General features: G+C 58.3%; 1 protein-coding gene across 1 annotated transcript in view; it reads left to right on the plus strand.

Moving 5' to 3' along the window:
• TEX264 (testis expressed 264, ER-phagy receptor) overlaps positions 1–13,661 on the plus strand; it is a 38,129-nt gene extending 24,468 nt beyond the window's left edge. The window contains exons 5-6 of the mRNA XM_065075046.1: positions 5,928–6,099; positions 12,831–13,661. Coding sequence (XP_064931118.1) covers positions 5,928–6,099; positions 12,831–13,144 — 486 coding nt within the window. The 3' untranslated portion in view covers positions 13,145–13,661. The remainder of the gene's footprint in view (positions 1–5,927; positions 6,100–12,830) is intronic.
• Positions 13,662–14,841: the final 1,180 nt, after the last annotated feature.

Raw genomic sequence — 14,841 nt, forward strand, 5'->3', positions numbered from 1 at the left:
AGAGCACCGAGGGGTGCTGTGTGCACTGGGTGCTGTGCAAGCTGAATTGCAAAGCCTCTCTGCACTACCTAGTGCCTGTGGTCTAAGATAAGCGGGGATGACACACCGAGCATGGAGCGTGTGACAAAGAGAGGAGGATGTGGCACGCCGCACATTCCCTCCGGTCCTCGCTGGTGGCTCAGTTTCAACTCTAATTTTAGCAACTGATTTTAGGGCCCTTCGGCTCCATGTGGTTTTGTTGTTTCTATAAAATCCCTGGGATGAAGCATCCAACCCCTTCCCCTGGAGGAGGAGAGGGAGATCGCCTCCAGCTGGGAGAAAGACGTGGGGCAGTCGTGTTGCCTGAGCAGGCAGGAGTTGCTGGTGCGCGGGGACAGGGCTGGTGTGTCCCCTGGGGTCCCCCGCACTCCCCTGGGTGCCAGCTGACTTGCCAGCACTAAACGGAGCGACCCAAGTGCCAGTGGTGAGGGGAGTGAGGTGACAATGCGGGTGTGATGATGCTTTGGCTAGCTGGCTGGGGGGTGCTGGTGGGCAACTCCCCGTGATGGGCACAAGCCCGCCATGTGTGTGCACCCACAATCTGTTCCCCTTCCAGGTGCGATAAATGGAGGGAGGGGAGCCCCGGTGCAGTGGTGGGGGCTGGAGGGGTGTCCCTTCACATCCCCCTGGGGCAGGAGCCAAACACCCGCTCTGCGTCACTGGTGTTTAGCAAATGGTCGGGTTCCGTAACCTGGGGTGGGCAGACCCTGCTCTGCACCTGCCCCCAGGAAGCCCTGTCAGACGGGTGATGCTGCTCGGCTCACAGCAGGATGCGGACGGAGCTGACCCCGTGTGCCCGGTGCCCTTCTGCTCTGCTGTATCAGTAGCAGCACATCCCATCGCTGTGGGAGCGGAGGCGAGCAGCAGCAATGGGCACTTGTGCCAAACTGATGTTCAGATGGCCCCTGGTAAACAACCTGTGGCTTCTCCTTGAGCCTGGCTCCCCTCCCAGTGCAGGTTGGGGCAATGTGCTCATTGGCCCCTCCGGGAAGTTGTTTTATCGACTGGGACTGTGTGGAGAGAAGCTGATGCTTAGGCTGGATCCTGCACCACCGCCTTCGCAGTGGCTGGCGGGCTCCAGCCTGGCCCAGCTTTCTGGCAGTGCCCCGTGGCCGATGCCCTGAGGGTGGTGGCAGCTGATCGCTGGCTGGTGGCAGCTCTGGGAGCTGCTTGGTTCCCCAAAGGCAGAAGAAAGGCAGCACCTACCAGGTGACCAATTGCTTGTTCGCACAGCTTTGCCAGTCCTGTGTGTTTTTGTGTTTTTCTCTGTGTTACTGGCAGGCCCTCGGGCATAGGCGGGTGACAGCTGTGTGCATGTGACACGCTGGTGGACATCTGCACTGGAGCCAAGAGCTGCCAGGTGGCACGGAGCCTCCAGTGGAAGCTCAGAGGTGGCATGAAGAGCCTCTCCTTGCTGCTTCTGCAGCCTCAAAACAGCGACTCAGTGGGCTGATGTGGCTTAACCATCACCATGTGAGCTGTGCTAGGAGGCCCAGGTGATGAGTTGAGATGGGTGTGGAGCCAGAGGGCTTATGGCCCAGAGCAGGGCAAGGACAGTAGCTGTCTCCCCACTGCTTTCCCAGTGACCCTAGACATTGTTTTGGGCAGACAGTGGGCTCAGCTGGAGCCTGGGTGCTAGCGTGCCCAGGCTCGGAACAGATCCTGAGAACATCTGCAAAGCTTGTTGGCTGATCTGACAGGCTGAATTCTTCTAGTAGTGGCAGGTGAAGCAGACCCAGTTGGTGGCATTTGAATTCCTGAGCAGAGGAGCCTGACAGGGTGACATAGCCAGTCCCTGCAGTGCCCCAGCTCGCCTTCTGCTTCCCGGCAACCCCAAGGGGCACAGCACAAGCGCTCTGCCACCTCCTTCTGGTTTGGCACGATTCTGATGGGATTTTTTATGGCTGCATGTCATGTCTCAGCTGCCTCATCCTGTGTCCCATAGTGCTGGGACTGCTCTCCTGCCCAGCCAGGGACACAGGGGTAACTTCTGGCCAGGAGGCCATGCCCAAGCTGTTCCATGGACAGATTATGTGGTCTGTTGCTTAACAGACAAGTGGGGAGAGGAAAATTTGTGCTGTTGGGGAGGTGCCACCTCCCACTGCTGGAAAAGGTGTCCCAGAATGCTGGTTCGGACCATGATCCTTGTCCTCCTTTCTGATGCGTGAGTCCAGGGAATGTATCCATAGAGGAATGAGGCCAACCTGGAGAAAGTCCTGCAGGGAGTCGGGGGTGGTGGATGATTTGGAAACAACCCAGGGGTAAAGATTAGGTGGGGTGTAATTTCACCTGAGACAGAGGAGTGCAGGAGTCTTCCCCTACATGAACCCTTGTTCCCCAGGGGCTTGTGAGCAGCACCCACCATGGCCCTCGGGTGGGCCAAGAAGGACTTGGCTTCATGGGAAGCAGCACGTCTGACACAGCAGCCGTACGCCAGAGCTGCTGCACGTGTCAGCACTGAACTGGTGAGCTCTGTATGCATTGCCCTTTGCTCTGTGTGTGTAGCTTGACAGTATGGATTACGTGCAATTAATCCCACTTTCCAGATGCCTGGCGGAGGGTCCTGCATAGAAATAAGCCTTGTGCACTGCACTGCCGCCTCCACCTCTGCTGGCCATAGGGAGGACGAGCTCCCAGCAGAGGCTGGGAAGGGAGGTGGCACAGCGTGACCTTGCGAAGGGACAAGTCCCCTTCCCTGCCCTACTTACCGGGTCCTGCTGTCCTGGTCAGCAGCCTGGCCCTGACGCTGTCACCGTCCCACTGTTCACCTCTCGCTGGGCTCCTCCGCCCGTGTGAGACTGCATTTGATTTGACTTGAGGGCTCTGCCTTGCAAGCTCCACGTCCACCTCACTGCTCCATCTGTTGGCTTAGCTGCACAGTTAGTGAGGGGCTCCTTCTCGGCTGCAGAGCGCTTTATTGCCTGTTGAGTGTCTCTGTTGTTTTGCCATGTTGTTGAGCCTCCGCTGTTTCACCCTCTGCTTGTGCCTTCGCCTTTGGACTCTGCTCTGTAGTCTCTCCAGGTTTCTTCTTTCCCTTGCAGCATCCTCTCAGCCCTTCTCTGTGCTCTGACAATCCTAACCTCGCTCTATCCTATACTGAACCTGCCTCTCAGTTACACTTTCCTGCACCTCTGCCTGTGCTTGCCTGGCCTCTGCCTGCCTCCTGATCCCCTTTGGATGATCCCCTTATCCATTTCTGTTGTCCTGCTCCCCACATCATCACCTTTTCCCTTTCCTCAAGTCTTTATGCAGCCTCATCACTTTGGTCTCAGCCTGGATGGGACAGCATTTCCAGCTGCCACCTCCTTGCTCCTTCTTGGGGACATTGTCCTCTCCTGCGCCCGCTGCCAGCACTGAGCTCTGCAGTAGCCTTGCCAGGAGCTGGGCTGCTCCGGGAAGAAGCACAGAAGCAGGGGCCAGCTCGCTAGCCTGGCTCCCAGATTGAATTCTGCAGGCATCAATTAGGACTGCCAGGCTCTGGTTCCCTCCATTTCCTTTGGGGAGAACCCCTGGGTGAATTTGGAAGAAGTCAAGTATTAAGCATCCTTGCAGCTGTCTGTAACGAGGCAGGGGTTGGTTTCAACTGTAAATATCCAGCCACTTCAGCATCATCCCACTGACTGGTCCATGGCTGTGGGTTTTGGCTGCAGGGAGACAAAGCCGCTTCCCAGCGTGGCATTGGGGATCATCCTCATCTCTCTTGTAGGATAGTCCTTGAGTGTGAAGCAGCATTTGATGCTAGAGTCAGTCAAGGACCCTGCTCTTTATGCAGGTGTGCATTTTCATTCTTTAAAAAGCCATGATTCCCACCTTTCATGTGTGTGGAGGGGGCATTTTTTTGTGCTTTTGGGGAGTCATTACTATGGCTGTGTAATGGGAAGGGGAGTTGTACCAGCCTAGGTAAACTGTAGGAAGAGGGTACGTCCCAGGTCTGCTCTGTAGGAATCCCTGGGTGGGCTTGGGAAGTCAGTTTGGGATGTCTTGGCGGCAGGACTGGAGCCCTGAGGTTATAGACTGTTTAGAGACCTCATATGAGTTTAGTGAAGGTCTCTTTAAGATTCTTTGGGTTGTCCCTGTCTGCATTAAGTGGTGGAGAGCCAGCTGGATGCATCCAAAAATCCTGAGAACCTTGGAGATACCCATCTCTGTTATGTGCTGCAGTAACCTAAAATAACGAGCTCAGCTGAAGATTGGTTGGTGGGCTCGTGGTTGGTAGAGCAAGGGGCAGAGCAACGGGGAGGCTTCTTGTCTGTGTTGTTGCTGAAAAAGCAGGAGTGATATGAGCCGCCTCTGCTCTGCTGCTAAAAACAGCCCAGCGTGTTTTTATTTAATACAGTTTTGACCTGCGTGTGTCAGTGTTTCACCTGCCTGCGAGTGGGAACTCTGGGCTCCGAGTGCCGTGGAAGCCTTCCCGTGTCCCTGCGTGTCCCTGCTGCACCAGGATCGCGAATGTGGTTCCTCCTCGGTTGGAGGAACTCGGCTGAAATGCAGGCTGGAAGGTGTTGGAATGGAATGAGTAAAGCTTCTGCTGAGTTTTGGGTTTTGCCATGGTGATACCAATGGGTGAAGCGGGCTCTGCAGAGCCAGCTCCTGTGGGCTTTCCTGGGAAAACAGACCCAAAAATGGCTCATGTGGGGTTTTCTCCCCAGCATCCTGCCATCATGGAGGTGGCTCTCCAGGTGGCCTTGCTGCCAGCAGCGGGGAGAGGGTCAGCATTGGCTCCCCTCTGTCATCAATTCTGCCTGGTGCCAGTGTTTGACTGGGAAATAAATAACTTGAAATTGGCCCCATCCATCCCCAGGAACGAGAGGAGCTGGGAATGAACAGGCTCTTGTAAGGTCACGATTGATGTGTCCGTAGAGAGGGGTCAGCCCTGGATTTGGGGAGCCTCAGAGGGATGGGGACCCTGACTGAGGGTGTCTGGGCAAACTGTGCTGGGGGGACGTGGCAGGGAGGAAGAGGATAGTTGGGGCAGGGAGGAGGGAGAGGTGGGTAGTCAGGGCAGGGAGAAGGAGGATAATCAGGGTGGTTGTGGGGTGAAATAAAAGCTGTCAGCAATTTGAAAAGGGGAAAGAAAAAAAAACAAAAAGAAAGAGAAAACCCACTGAAGAGACACTCTCCCTTCTCACCAGGGTTGTAATCAGCCTCCCCCTCTCCCAGCGAGCAGCCAGCAGGCAAAGAGGGGGTGGTGTGAGGGGTCCAGCTGCTCCTCGGCCAGGCCCTGGTACCCCAAGAGTCCCTGGAGCCCCAGCTCGGTGTGGGCTGGGGCATGGCTGGGGGGGATGAGCCCCCATTGTGTGTCCCTGGCAGACCGGGGGGGCTGAGGTCTTGAAGTGCACTGCCAGGGGGAGGTGGGTGAGGAAAAGGAGGAGGGGGAGCTGTCTGAAATGCCAGGGATTCATCTCCCAGTCCCCCTGCCCTCGCCGTTCTGAAAGGAGCTGCTTGAGCTGTCGGCTCTGGATTATATTAATTAGCTGAGAAGTGCTACGCCTGCTTGTGGGGCTGTGCTGCCAGGAGGAACCAGAGACTTGGCAAGTCTGTGTGAAGCAGCTGCTGGGCTCCCCAAACCCCCTTGCTCCAGCCCCAAATAAGCACACCAAAACAGGCTGAGCCAGGGGAGCTGAGTCTCCCTGGGGCTTCAGCATCTCCTTGAGCCCGGCCACCTTCTCACCCTCAAGGGCCAAACCCGCCGGCCCTGGCACATGGTGGGCTGCTGCAATAGGGAAAGCAGCACTGCGGTTTCAGGATGGGAACCACTGCTTCTCCCTGGGCCCCCATATCTGTGGGTGAAGCGGGTCTGTCTGTGACACTCCCAGGCCAGCAGGTCCACGTGGCGGGGGCTGCTGGGGGGGCAGATCCCTGACCTGCAGTTGCCTGCTGTCTTTCAGGAGAGGAAGCTGTGCGCCCACCCCCGAATCGAGATCTACAAGGAGGACCGCATCTACTTTGTGTGTCCCCTCGCCCGCCAAGGGGACTTCTACGTGCCTGAAATGAAAGAACTGGAGAGGAAGAGCAGGGCTGCTGCAGCTGAGGCCGAGGATGCCCAGACAGACATCACAGGTATCTGTGGCTTGTACACGGGCTCTGTCTTTGATCAGCATCAGCCCTTCCAAAGGTGGGGGTCCTGGTGTCCCCGGTGCTGCCACCTGGGCAGGCAGAGAGGGGCCCACCTGCGCCCACTTGGCACCCAACAGTTGAGTCTCAGCACACCTCCTCCCCTCACCCCGGACTGAGATGGGATCTCAACCCTGAGGTGTCACATCGCTCCTTGGGGAGCATCCGGGCACCCCTGTGGCATCGGGATGGGGGCCAAGCTGCCGACCCACAGTTGTCAGAGCAGAGCTGGATCTTGCAGCTTTTGGTTGCAGCTGGGCTTGTTTTTCTCCTTGTCATATACATTTTCCTTGATCTCATCTTCATCTGTTACATATTGGAATTGCGAAGAGCTTAAATACCAGGTTGCTGTAGCTGGTGGTGGAGTTGCCTGATAGCATCTGCTCAGTGAGATCTGTTGGAGCCTGGATGTATTCATACAGGAAGGGACCACAATGGCTGTAGGCGCAGAACAGCAGTGCTATAGTAACCCGAAATGCTAGTTGCCATCGCCAGCCCACGTGCTCACGTGTCTGCGAGATGCAGGAGCGGCTGGCCCAGCGTTCCCAGGCGCTGGACAGAATGGCCGAGCTGGCCGCTGGCGGGGGCAGCCGCCTCCTCCTGCCCCGCAGGTTGCCCGCGTTTGCGTAACGGGCATGAAAAAACCATGACGGCTCTCCTCGCCTGCCGGGGAGTTTGGTCATTTTATTTAACGCATCTTCAGGTTTGGATTGCTTTAATTCTTAATCGCGTGCAGCGTAAAAGCAAGCCTGGAAATTGCTTTCTGGGAGCTCTGTCCATTTAGCGCTGCAATGAAGAGTCTAATTGGAGTGGTTTCCCAGTGCTTCAAGGTCCCGTGTTTTCACAGCACTCACTTGGCTCTTTGCTTTTTTGTCTGCCTGCTGTCGAGGTGGCAGCTTTGGGTACCGGGCCGGGTTGGCTGAAGGCTCCTCGCAGTCCACTGCCTTCAGCACCTTCCCACAGTTGCCCTGTGGTTTCGGAGAGGGACAGCAGGACCCGTGTGAGCAAAAGCTGTGTCAGTTTGGTGGCTTCAGCAGCTGTGCGTGCTCCTTTCTGCACCGCTGGGGGATGCTCGGTGTAGCCACTGCCCTGCGCCCCGGCTGTCTCGGTGCTTTCCCTGGGATGCCACCGCCAGTGCGCCCATGGTGGGGGAGTCTCCTGCCCAGCTGGAAGAAGGGCTGGGAAGGTTTTTCCAATTTTAGATGGCAAATGATGTTGGACTTTCTCATGTGAGAGACCCCTACCCCAGGCTGGGCTTCCCAGCAGCAGCTCTTGGCAGCTTCTCCACCTCCCCTCCCCTTCCAGTCGCATAGACGGGCTTTTGTAGGTGCAGTCTGATGTGGTGTCACCTGCTGAGTCTGCACAAAACCAGCTTAAAATAATAGTAGCTGTGAGAGGTTGGCCTTGCCTCTAAGACTGAAGAGCTGAGCTTGGATGTCAGCACTGTGATCACAGTCACTGCTGGGCACGGCAGCAGAACCAGGTGTGACGGGACACCACATCCCTCCTCCGGCTGTCGGAGAGGGCTGAGGACATGGCAAGCTTTCAGGTTGCTTGTGCTGCTCCTGCCAGAGGATCTTGGAGGTCCACATGATCTCCTGAATCCCTGTCACATCACAGTAGCTTGGACCAGCACAACAGCTGTCACCTGGGGAGAGTGACACTTCATGGGGAGGTCCTGGGCTTGTGCAAAGGGAGGTGGTGGCTGGTGACCATCCTTGTCCCACCACTGCTGGCTTGCTTACACCAGGGACTTGGTTTGCTGCAGGAGCTGAGTGGCTGTGGGGCTGCCCTGGGTTCAGCAGCAGGGTCGAAGTTGGGGGGCAAGGTGGGAGGCAGCGTCTGGCCTGCTCGGGGTTCACATCTCGCTGCTGAAGTCCCGCATGGGTTTTCTGGCCCCAGTGCGAGAGGAGATCCAGCAGGAGGGGACAGCCAGCAGATCTCCTCTGTGCCCAGCTGCTCGCTGGAGATGCCTTGAAGACACCACCTTGAAGATGATGCCTTATGGATTGAGACTGGTCCTCCCTTCCCAAGTGTTTTCTGTGCTGGGATCCATGCAACCACCTCTGAGATGGAGGAAGAGAAAGCCACAAACTTTCCCCATCCTTTTTTACTCCCTTCTTGCTTGGGGAGCCGCTCAAGGGAGACACTTTCAACAGGCATGATGGCCATAAGATCTTCCTGACCCTGCAGATCTCAGGGTGTCTGTTGCAGCTTTCAAGCTTTCCTCTGCCAGCTGGAGGCTGGGTGCAGCAACGTCCGCTTTTCAGTGCGGTCCCCCCTCAAACCTGATTGCCTGGGTTTGGGTTATTTCTTGACCCACCTTAGCTCTTCCACTGTTCCTTGGAGCACATCTCTCCATCTAGGTTGTCTGCTGTCCTTCTTGCTCCTGAGCTCTCCCTGCAAGGTGCTGGGTGCCTGCGGCTCCAAGCAAAGCCAGTGGCCATAAATGCTGTGGGATGTGGCACGGGGTCTCTGCATTCTGGTGCTGCTCTGTGAAGAGGGCAGGATGCTGGCAGCTCTGCTGAGGATGGACACACTCAGCACACAATGAAGGGGCCGGGGGCTGCAGCTGCCTCTGCACAGATTCTGTCTCTTCTTTGCAATCGTCAGGGTCATCGGAAAGACAGGAAGCATTTTTGGAAGGCGGCTGACAGGTCTCCAGGGGGCCAGTGTCAATCACGATTAGTTGTTTTGTACTTAATTATTTTCCAGGGCTTTGGCGTCAGCGCGGCGCTCAGCGGGCCCTCGCTCCCGGCGGGCGCTCAGCAGCGTGCTCTCCAGCGTGACCCCGCTGCGCCGCCTGGAAGGTAAAAGCAAACAAAAGCAGCCTCTCGACACGGGTGTGCTGGCATGAACACAGATGGTTTCTGAGCACGTGGCTCTGCCCAGCGTCTCAGGTGCTCATTTTCCTGGAGCTGAGTCTGTCCAGTAACATCTGGGTGCAACTGATGGCATTACCTGCTGACCCCCAGTGTGAGGAGGGGGCACCTTCCCTGGCGTGCTCTGCCTCGTCCCCGCTTGCTTCCATCCTCCGAAGAGCCCTGCCTGTTCTGCCTGCCTGTGCATCACGAGAAGGGGCTCAGCGGGCAGCTCCTGCTGCTCTGCCTGCCCCAGCCCCTCTAGTGACGGCTGTGTGCGTGCCCTGGCAAGCGCGGGAGGCCTGTGCCCCTCCTGGCAGCACATTGATCTATTATTTAGCAACAGAGACAATGAATATTTGATTGAATGGATGGAAGGAGAGGGCCCCGGTGCACCAAGAAGGGAGTGACGCTCGGGCATCCGTGTTCTGCTGGGGCCATGTGGGAGGGGAGCGGGTCCTTCCCGGGGGTTTGGGGATGCAGGGTCCTGTGGTGGCACAGGGCTGAGCTGCCTGGGAGTGCCGGCTCCCTGCCAGGCTTGACAGCAGCATGGGGTGAGTGGTTCCTGTTGCCCCCACCTCTGGTTGATATCTTGGTGCTGGCTGCTTGGCTTCCCATCTTCCTAGGTGTCCCTGGCCTTTGTGGGGCTACTCAATACCCTGGTTGGCCTTAGGCCCAAGCTGTGCCTCTTTTTGCCAAATCAAGACTTCCCAGGTTCCTCGTTTCTGCTGAGTGAAGGCTCAGCGGGGTAGCTACACTGTCCTCGGGGGAGCGGAGTGGAGGGGGGAGTTCCCGTGGGCCGGCTGGCACCTCGCCATGTGCCACAGAAAAGCCACACTGGCTCCGAGTGCTGGGCCAGCTGCCGGTGCAGGGATCGGCCCTGGCAGGTGGGATGCAGCTGGCTGGGGCACCAAGCAAGGTGATGGGGCAGGATGGAGAGATGGGTGTGGGGGCTGACAGAAACCTCTGTGCCCAGGAGATGAGAGCTGAACCCCTGCTCGCCCACAAGGCGCCTTCCAACGAGGCTTTGGTTGCCCACTTGCAGCCCCACCACACTCTGTGCCTGGCCTCTCCGGGCTGTGCTGGGCCAGCTGGGGGTTCCTGCCGTGTCCCCCTGCCAGAGCTGACCCCACACCGTCCCCAGCAGCAGCGGCTCCATCTCTCGCCCTGCCCACCCGGGCCATCCATCCCCTGCCACGCTGGTGGCCGTGCCGGAGCCTTGTCCTGCGCAGAGAGCGAGGCTGCTGAAATGGGTAAATTCGCCAGCTGAGGCTGCTCAAACATGATCAGAATTGACAGAGCGGTGGAAAAGTGCCTGGCTGAAAGGAAACGGGGCTCGATTGTCGCCCTCAGAGCGGGGAAGAGGGAGGTGGCTGCCAGGGGTGAGGACAGTGGTGCTGTCCCACGGTGGCGGCTCGGAGCAGCACGTGGGTCGGCTTCATCTCTTGTCTTGCCCTTCCCACGCTGCTGCTCCTCTCCAAAGCTCCTTTGCTTTATGGCATGTGGTTACGTGGTGGCTTCCCAGCCAAAAGGGTCCCCGGGGTGACACAAGAGGGGTGCTGCACAGGCAGGGCATAGCTTGGGATTCATTCTTGTCCTGGATTTCAGAGGGATGCAAGGTGACCATGAATGTCATGAAGCCATGGTGGTAATGTGTCTGTGTCAACTCAGGCCACCAATTTGGCCAAACTGGATTTTTTTTTAAATTTTGAAATCCCCACTAGAGACCTTGCAAACCCCTAGTTGGCTTCAAGGCTTGGGGTCACACGCTCCCCTCCATCCCCCACGGTTCTCCATCTTCCCAGCGGCTCCTGCTGACCCACTGCCCTGCCATGGTCCTGCCGGGTGGAATGACATCTCCTACCTTTCTACTGCTGACTTGGTGGTCACCATCCCCTTCAGTGAGCGCCTCACCAGCAGCGTGCAGAACATCCTTTTTAACTTAGAGTAAATGTAGTTTCCATGTCGAGGTGCTTTCTGATGCTGCAGCGAGGGCAGAGCGTGTCGGCAGGCGACAGTTCTTTTCTCCTTTTCATGGGGGGGTCACCAGGCGTCATTTAGGTAGGTGGTTGAGGGCTCGGCTCATGCCATCTGCCGAAGAGCTTGTGTGCCATGGGCAAGGTGAGAGGGTGGAGGCTCCTCTCTGGGCACTGACAGGGTGGGATGGAGCCGATACCCCATGCAGGTGGGGTGAAGCAGAGGGTATGCTGTGTCTGTGGGTCTTTCCCAGCTGCTCCTCATCCTGCTACTGCTGCGCAGTCCTCTCCGAACAGCCCTCGCTCAGCCTGCAGGACCGTGGGATGATGCTGCTCGGAAGGCAGAGGACTGCCATTTACAAGGAGTTCTGCTGGCAGCTCCCCAGGCTGGGAAGAAAAACAGCAAAAAGAGGGATTTAAGGGTGTTTGGAAGGAAAGTTCCCTCCCTGGCAGGTCTCATCCAGGAGATGGGTGGCTGCCATGCAGCTGGAGGAGGGTGAGGAGCCCGAGGAGGCCGGAGATGCCTGTGGGGTCCTGGGGCAGCCCCGTGTCAGTGGCTGGAGATGGAGCCACGGGGCAGGAGCCAGGGTGGAGAAGAGGGCTCTCCTCTCTCTCCTCTCTCTCCTCTCTCTCCTCTCTCTCCTCTCTCTCCCTCCTCATCTCCTCTCACCCCTCTGCCGGCATCACCATCCTCTTTGCCACTTCCCGGACTCTCTGGTGATGAGCTGTGGTCCTCCACCAATGCAACTGCCGAGCAGGGCTCCTCCTGGTTTCCCTCCTGGTGCGGGGCACGGTCCTGGGCAGGGGCGTCCAGCCCCGTGTGGATGGAGCCCCTGGGAGCGGCGGTGCCAGGAAGCGGCCAAGCCCGGCACGCGTGTCCCGCCAGCGTGAGGCAGGTGGTGATGGAGGAGTCCACCCGGTGTTTGCTGTCGTAATTAGCAACGTGGATCTGCAATGTCGTAATCAGCAACATGGATCTGTGATATCATAATTAACCATGTGGATCTTTGATGCCCTAATTAGCAATGATTAATGTTTTACAGGAGAGTTTTCTCTTCTGGCTGGTTGCTCCGGCAACAGCACTGAGCTGCTGGTCTCGATCTGACATGCTCGTCTTGTTGTCGACTCCGTAGTTGTGTCGTCGACTGAACTAACGGGGCAGGGATCCAGGGAGGGGGCTGTGGGCTGAGGGTTCCACCTGGGCTGGCAGGGCAGCCCCAGGGGCTCGGCCATGAGAGGGGCTGTGGGCTGGCAGCCGGGTGGCACGGAGAAGTGCTGAGGGAGCTGGGAAGACTCCCTCCATCCTCTGGCTCCCCGAAGTGGGGCTGGATGTACACCTGCCTCTGACAGGGGCACATGCAAGGACCTGCCCACGTGCCACCTTCTCCTTGGGTGCTCAAGCAATGCTGCTGCTCCCCATCACCCTCACAGCACGGCGTCCCGCTCCTCACCTCGTTCCTGGTGCTGTGACAGGGGCAGGGGTGTTCTCCAGCTCCCAGGCCATGTGTTCTCCCTAAGGAAGGACTCTCTGGGTGCTCGGTGTGTGCGCAGGGAGCAGCGGCGGGGCCCGGGCATGCGAGAGGTCAGGGCATGGCTGGGAAGAGGGATTGTTTGTGCTGCTGGGTGGTGCTTTGGCTTCAGGGAGCTGCACAAGTCCAGCTCATGCTTTTCTTGGCCCGGTTGAGTCTCAAAGGCACAAGAGGTGACAAGAGGTAAGAGCTGCTCTCCACTGTGACCTGACGTCTCTGAGGTTTCTGGTGGCTTTGAAGGCTGTGGCACCCCATCCACATCACCTTCCCGCAGCATTCATTCATTCCTTCCCCTTCTCTATCCATCCCAGGGGCTGACACCATGAGTGAGACGAGCTCCATCAGCATGGAAGCCACAACCGACAGCAGAGACACCTCAGTGGCCACCTCTGTCCTGCTGCCCTTCCCAGCCAGCCGGGGCCGGGAGGAGGCGGACAACCGCAGTGAGCACAGCTACAGCGAGTCGGGAGCCAGCGGCTCCTCCTTCGAGGAGCTGGATCTGGAGGTCACCGTAGACGGGGAGGGAGCCCCAGGCCTGCTGCCTGATGTGGGCTATGTGGGCAACCAGGAGGTCACAGACAAGTGGACCAAGGAGCCTGTCGCTGCTGAGAGAGGAGAAGAGTGAAGCTGCCTCACCTCCCGCCAGGGCCTGAGTTACTGGGAACCAGTTGCCTTTTCCACCTCCTTCCTCTCCAACCAAGAGATTTTGGTCACTGATTCCCCCTGGGACCCACTCTCCCTCTTTGCAGAAAGGGTGTTTGACTGTTTTGGGGGTGCCGGGAAACTGGGGGGGACTTCTGCAGTGCTCAGCAATGTGGGGTAGGTGCAGACTGGGGCGGGGGCAGCAAAACGCATTTGCCGTTTGTGTGTCTCTAGATGTATGGAAAATTCCTTGCAGGCATCTCGGGGGGTGGTGATGGGTGTCAGAGGTGTCCCCTCTCGTCTCTGCCGGTGCCCCTCTCACCCACAGCTTCTGCCGCACCGCCCTGTATTTTCTAGCACCAAAGAGCCGTGAGCAGGGCCAGCTGGGTTTGTTCCCCGCTTCCCCTTCCTGAAAAATGGAAACATCCCGTGTAAACCTGGTCCTGCTGGAGCTGCCACAGGTGCTTTTGGGGTCTGTAATAAAGTGGATGCTTTTCCTCGCTGGTGGCCGGTGGCATTGCTGACTGCCCCTCGGCCCATCGTGCTGTCCTGCCCTGTGGTGGAGAGAGGGCTGTGGGTGGGGGGCTATTGGTGGGCTGCCCCCTGTGCCCCAACTGAGCTGGGGAGCTGCCCGATGGCTCTGCCTCCCCGCTGCTCGGCTCGCTCCCTGCCCGGGCAACCCGGCGGGGCCGTGGGGGCTGTTCCCAGCTCTGCAAGCTGTGGGGGAAGTGGGGAGGGGTCCTGGCCGCAATGCTGATCTGGGCAGGGCTGGGCTGGAAGAAGGTGGTGCCCCTCTTCATCTTGGGACCTTACTAAGTAAAACCAGTAAAGCCAGGTCCCTGGCCCGCTGGCGGGCTGCATCAGGTCCCACGGTGGGGGGGACCAGCCTGCCTGTGCAGTGTCCCCCTAGCATCTCATCTGCCTGGTCCTGCAGCCATGGGGCTGCCCATGCTGCTCCCAGTTCCCTTTTACCCAGCATGGGGATGAGGGAGCAGCCTGGACATTGCCACCACGGTGCCCTGGGGCAAAGTCAGGGGCTGGAGCGCCTTGCCTGACTGGCAGAGCTCAGCCCCTGCCCTGGTGCCCACGGTGCTTCTGGCAGCCCAGTGGTTGGACATGGTGGCCCAAAACCAGGGCTTGAGGTGGGGGGACAAGGGGCAGGGGACGGCTGACTGTCCCTCTGTGGTGGGGACATTGTCCTCCCTGGCTTGGAAAGGTCATGATTAGTCCTCAGCCAGTGATTGACATGAGATTGTTCATAAATATTTTGTGCTCTCAGTGATAAAATATTAAACTCCTCCAGCCCACATGGAAAAATATTGCTCTTCCCGGTGTTTATCTTTGTTGCCGGTTATTACAAAACTGCCAAGCCCCCTGAAATATTTATGGCTGGCTGAGGCTCTGGGGGGGCTGGAGCCAGGCAGCAGATCCTGACGCCGCTTGTCCCCTAACCCCACTGAAGATGGGGCCGGGGAGGTTTTGCCATCATCCTTCTGCTGTCAGCAGTGCTGAAGCAGCAGCCGGGAGGACGCAGCCGGTGCCAGCGCACGTGCGAGGCTCATGCCAGGTCCTGTCTGCTGCGGGGGAAGCGGCACCTCGGCAGTGCCAGCATCCTTCAACACAGCATGTCTGCAGCCCTCCCCAGCTCTGCCCCCCAGCCAGCAGCACTGAGGTCCCCCA

Source organism: Columba livia, chromosome 10 (assembly GCF_036013475.1).
Source record: "Columba livia isolate bColLiv1 breed racing homer chromosome 10, bColLiv1.pat.W.v2, whole genome shotgun sequence".
Taxonomy (NCBI): Eukaryota; Metazoa; Chordata; class Aves; order Columbiformes; family Columbidae; genus Columba; species Columba livia.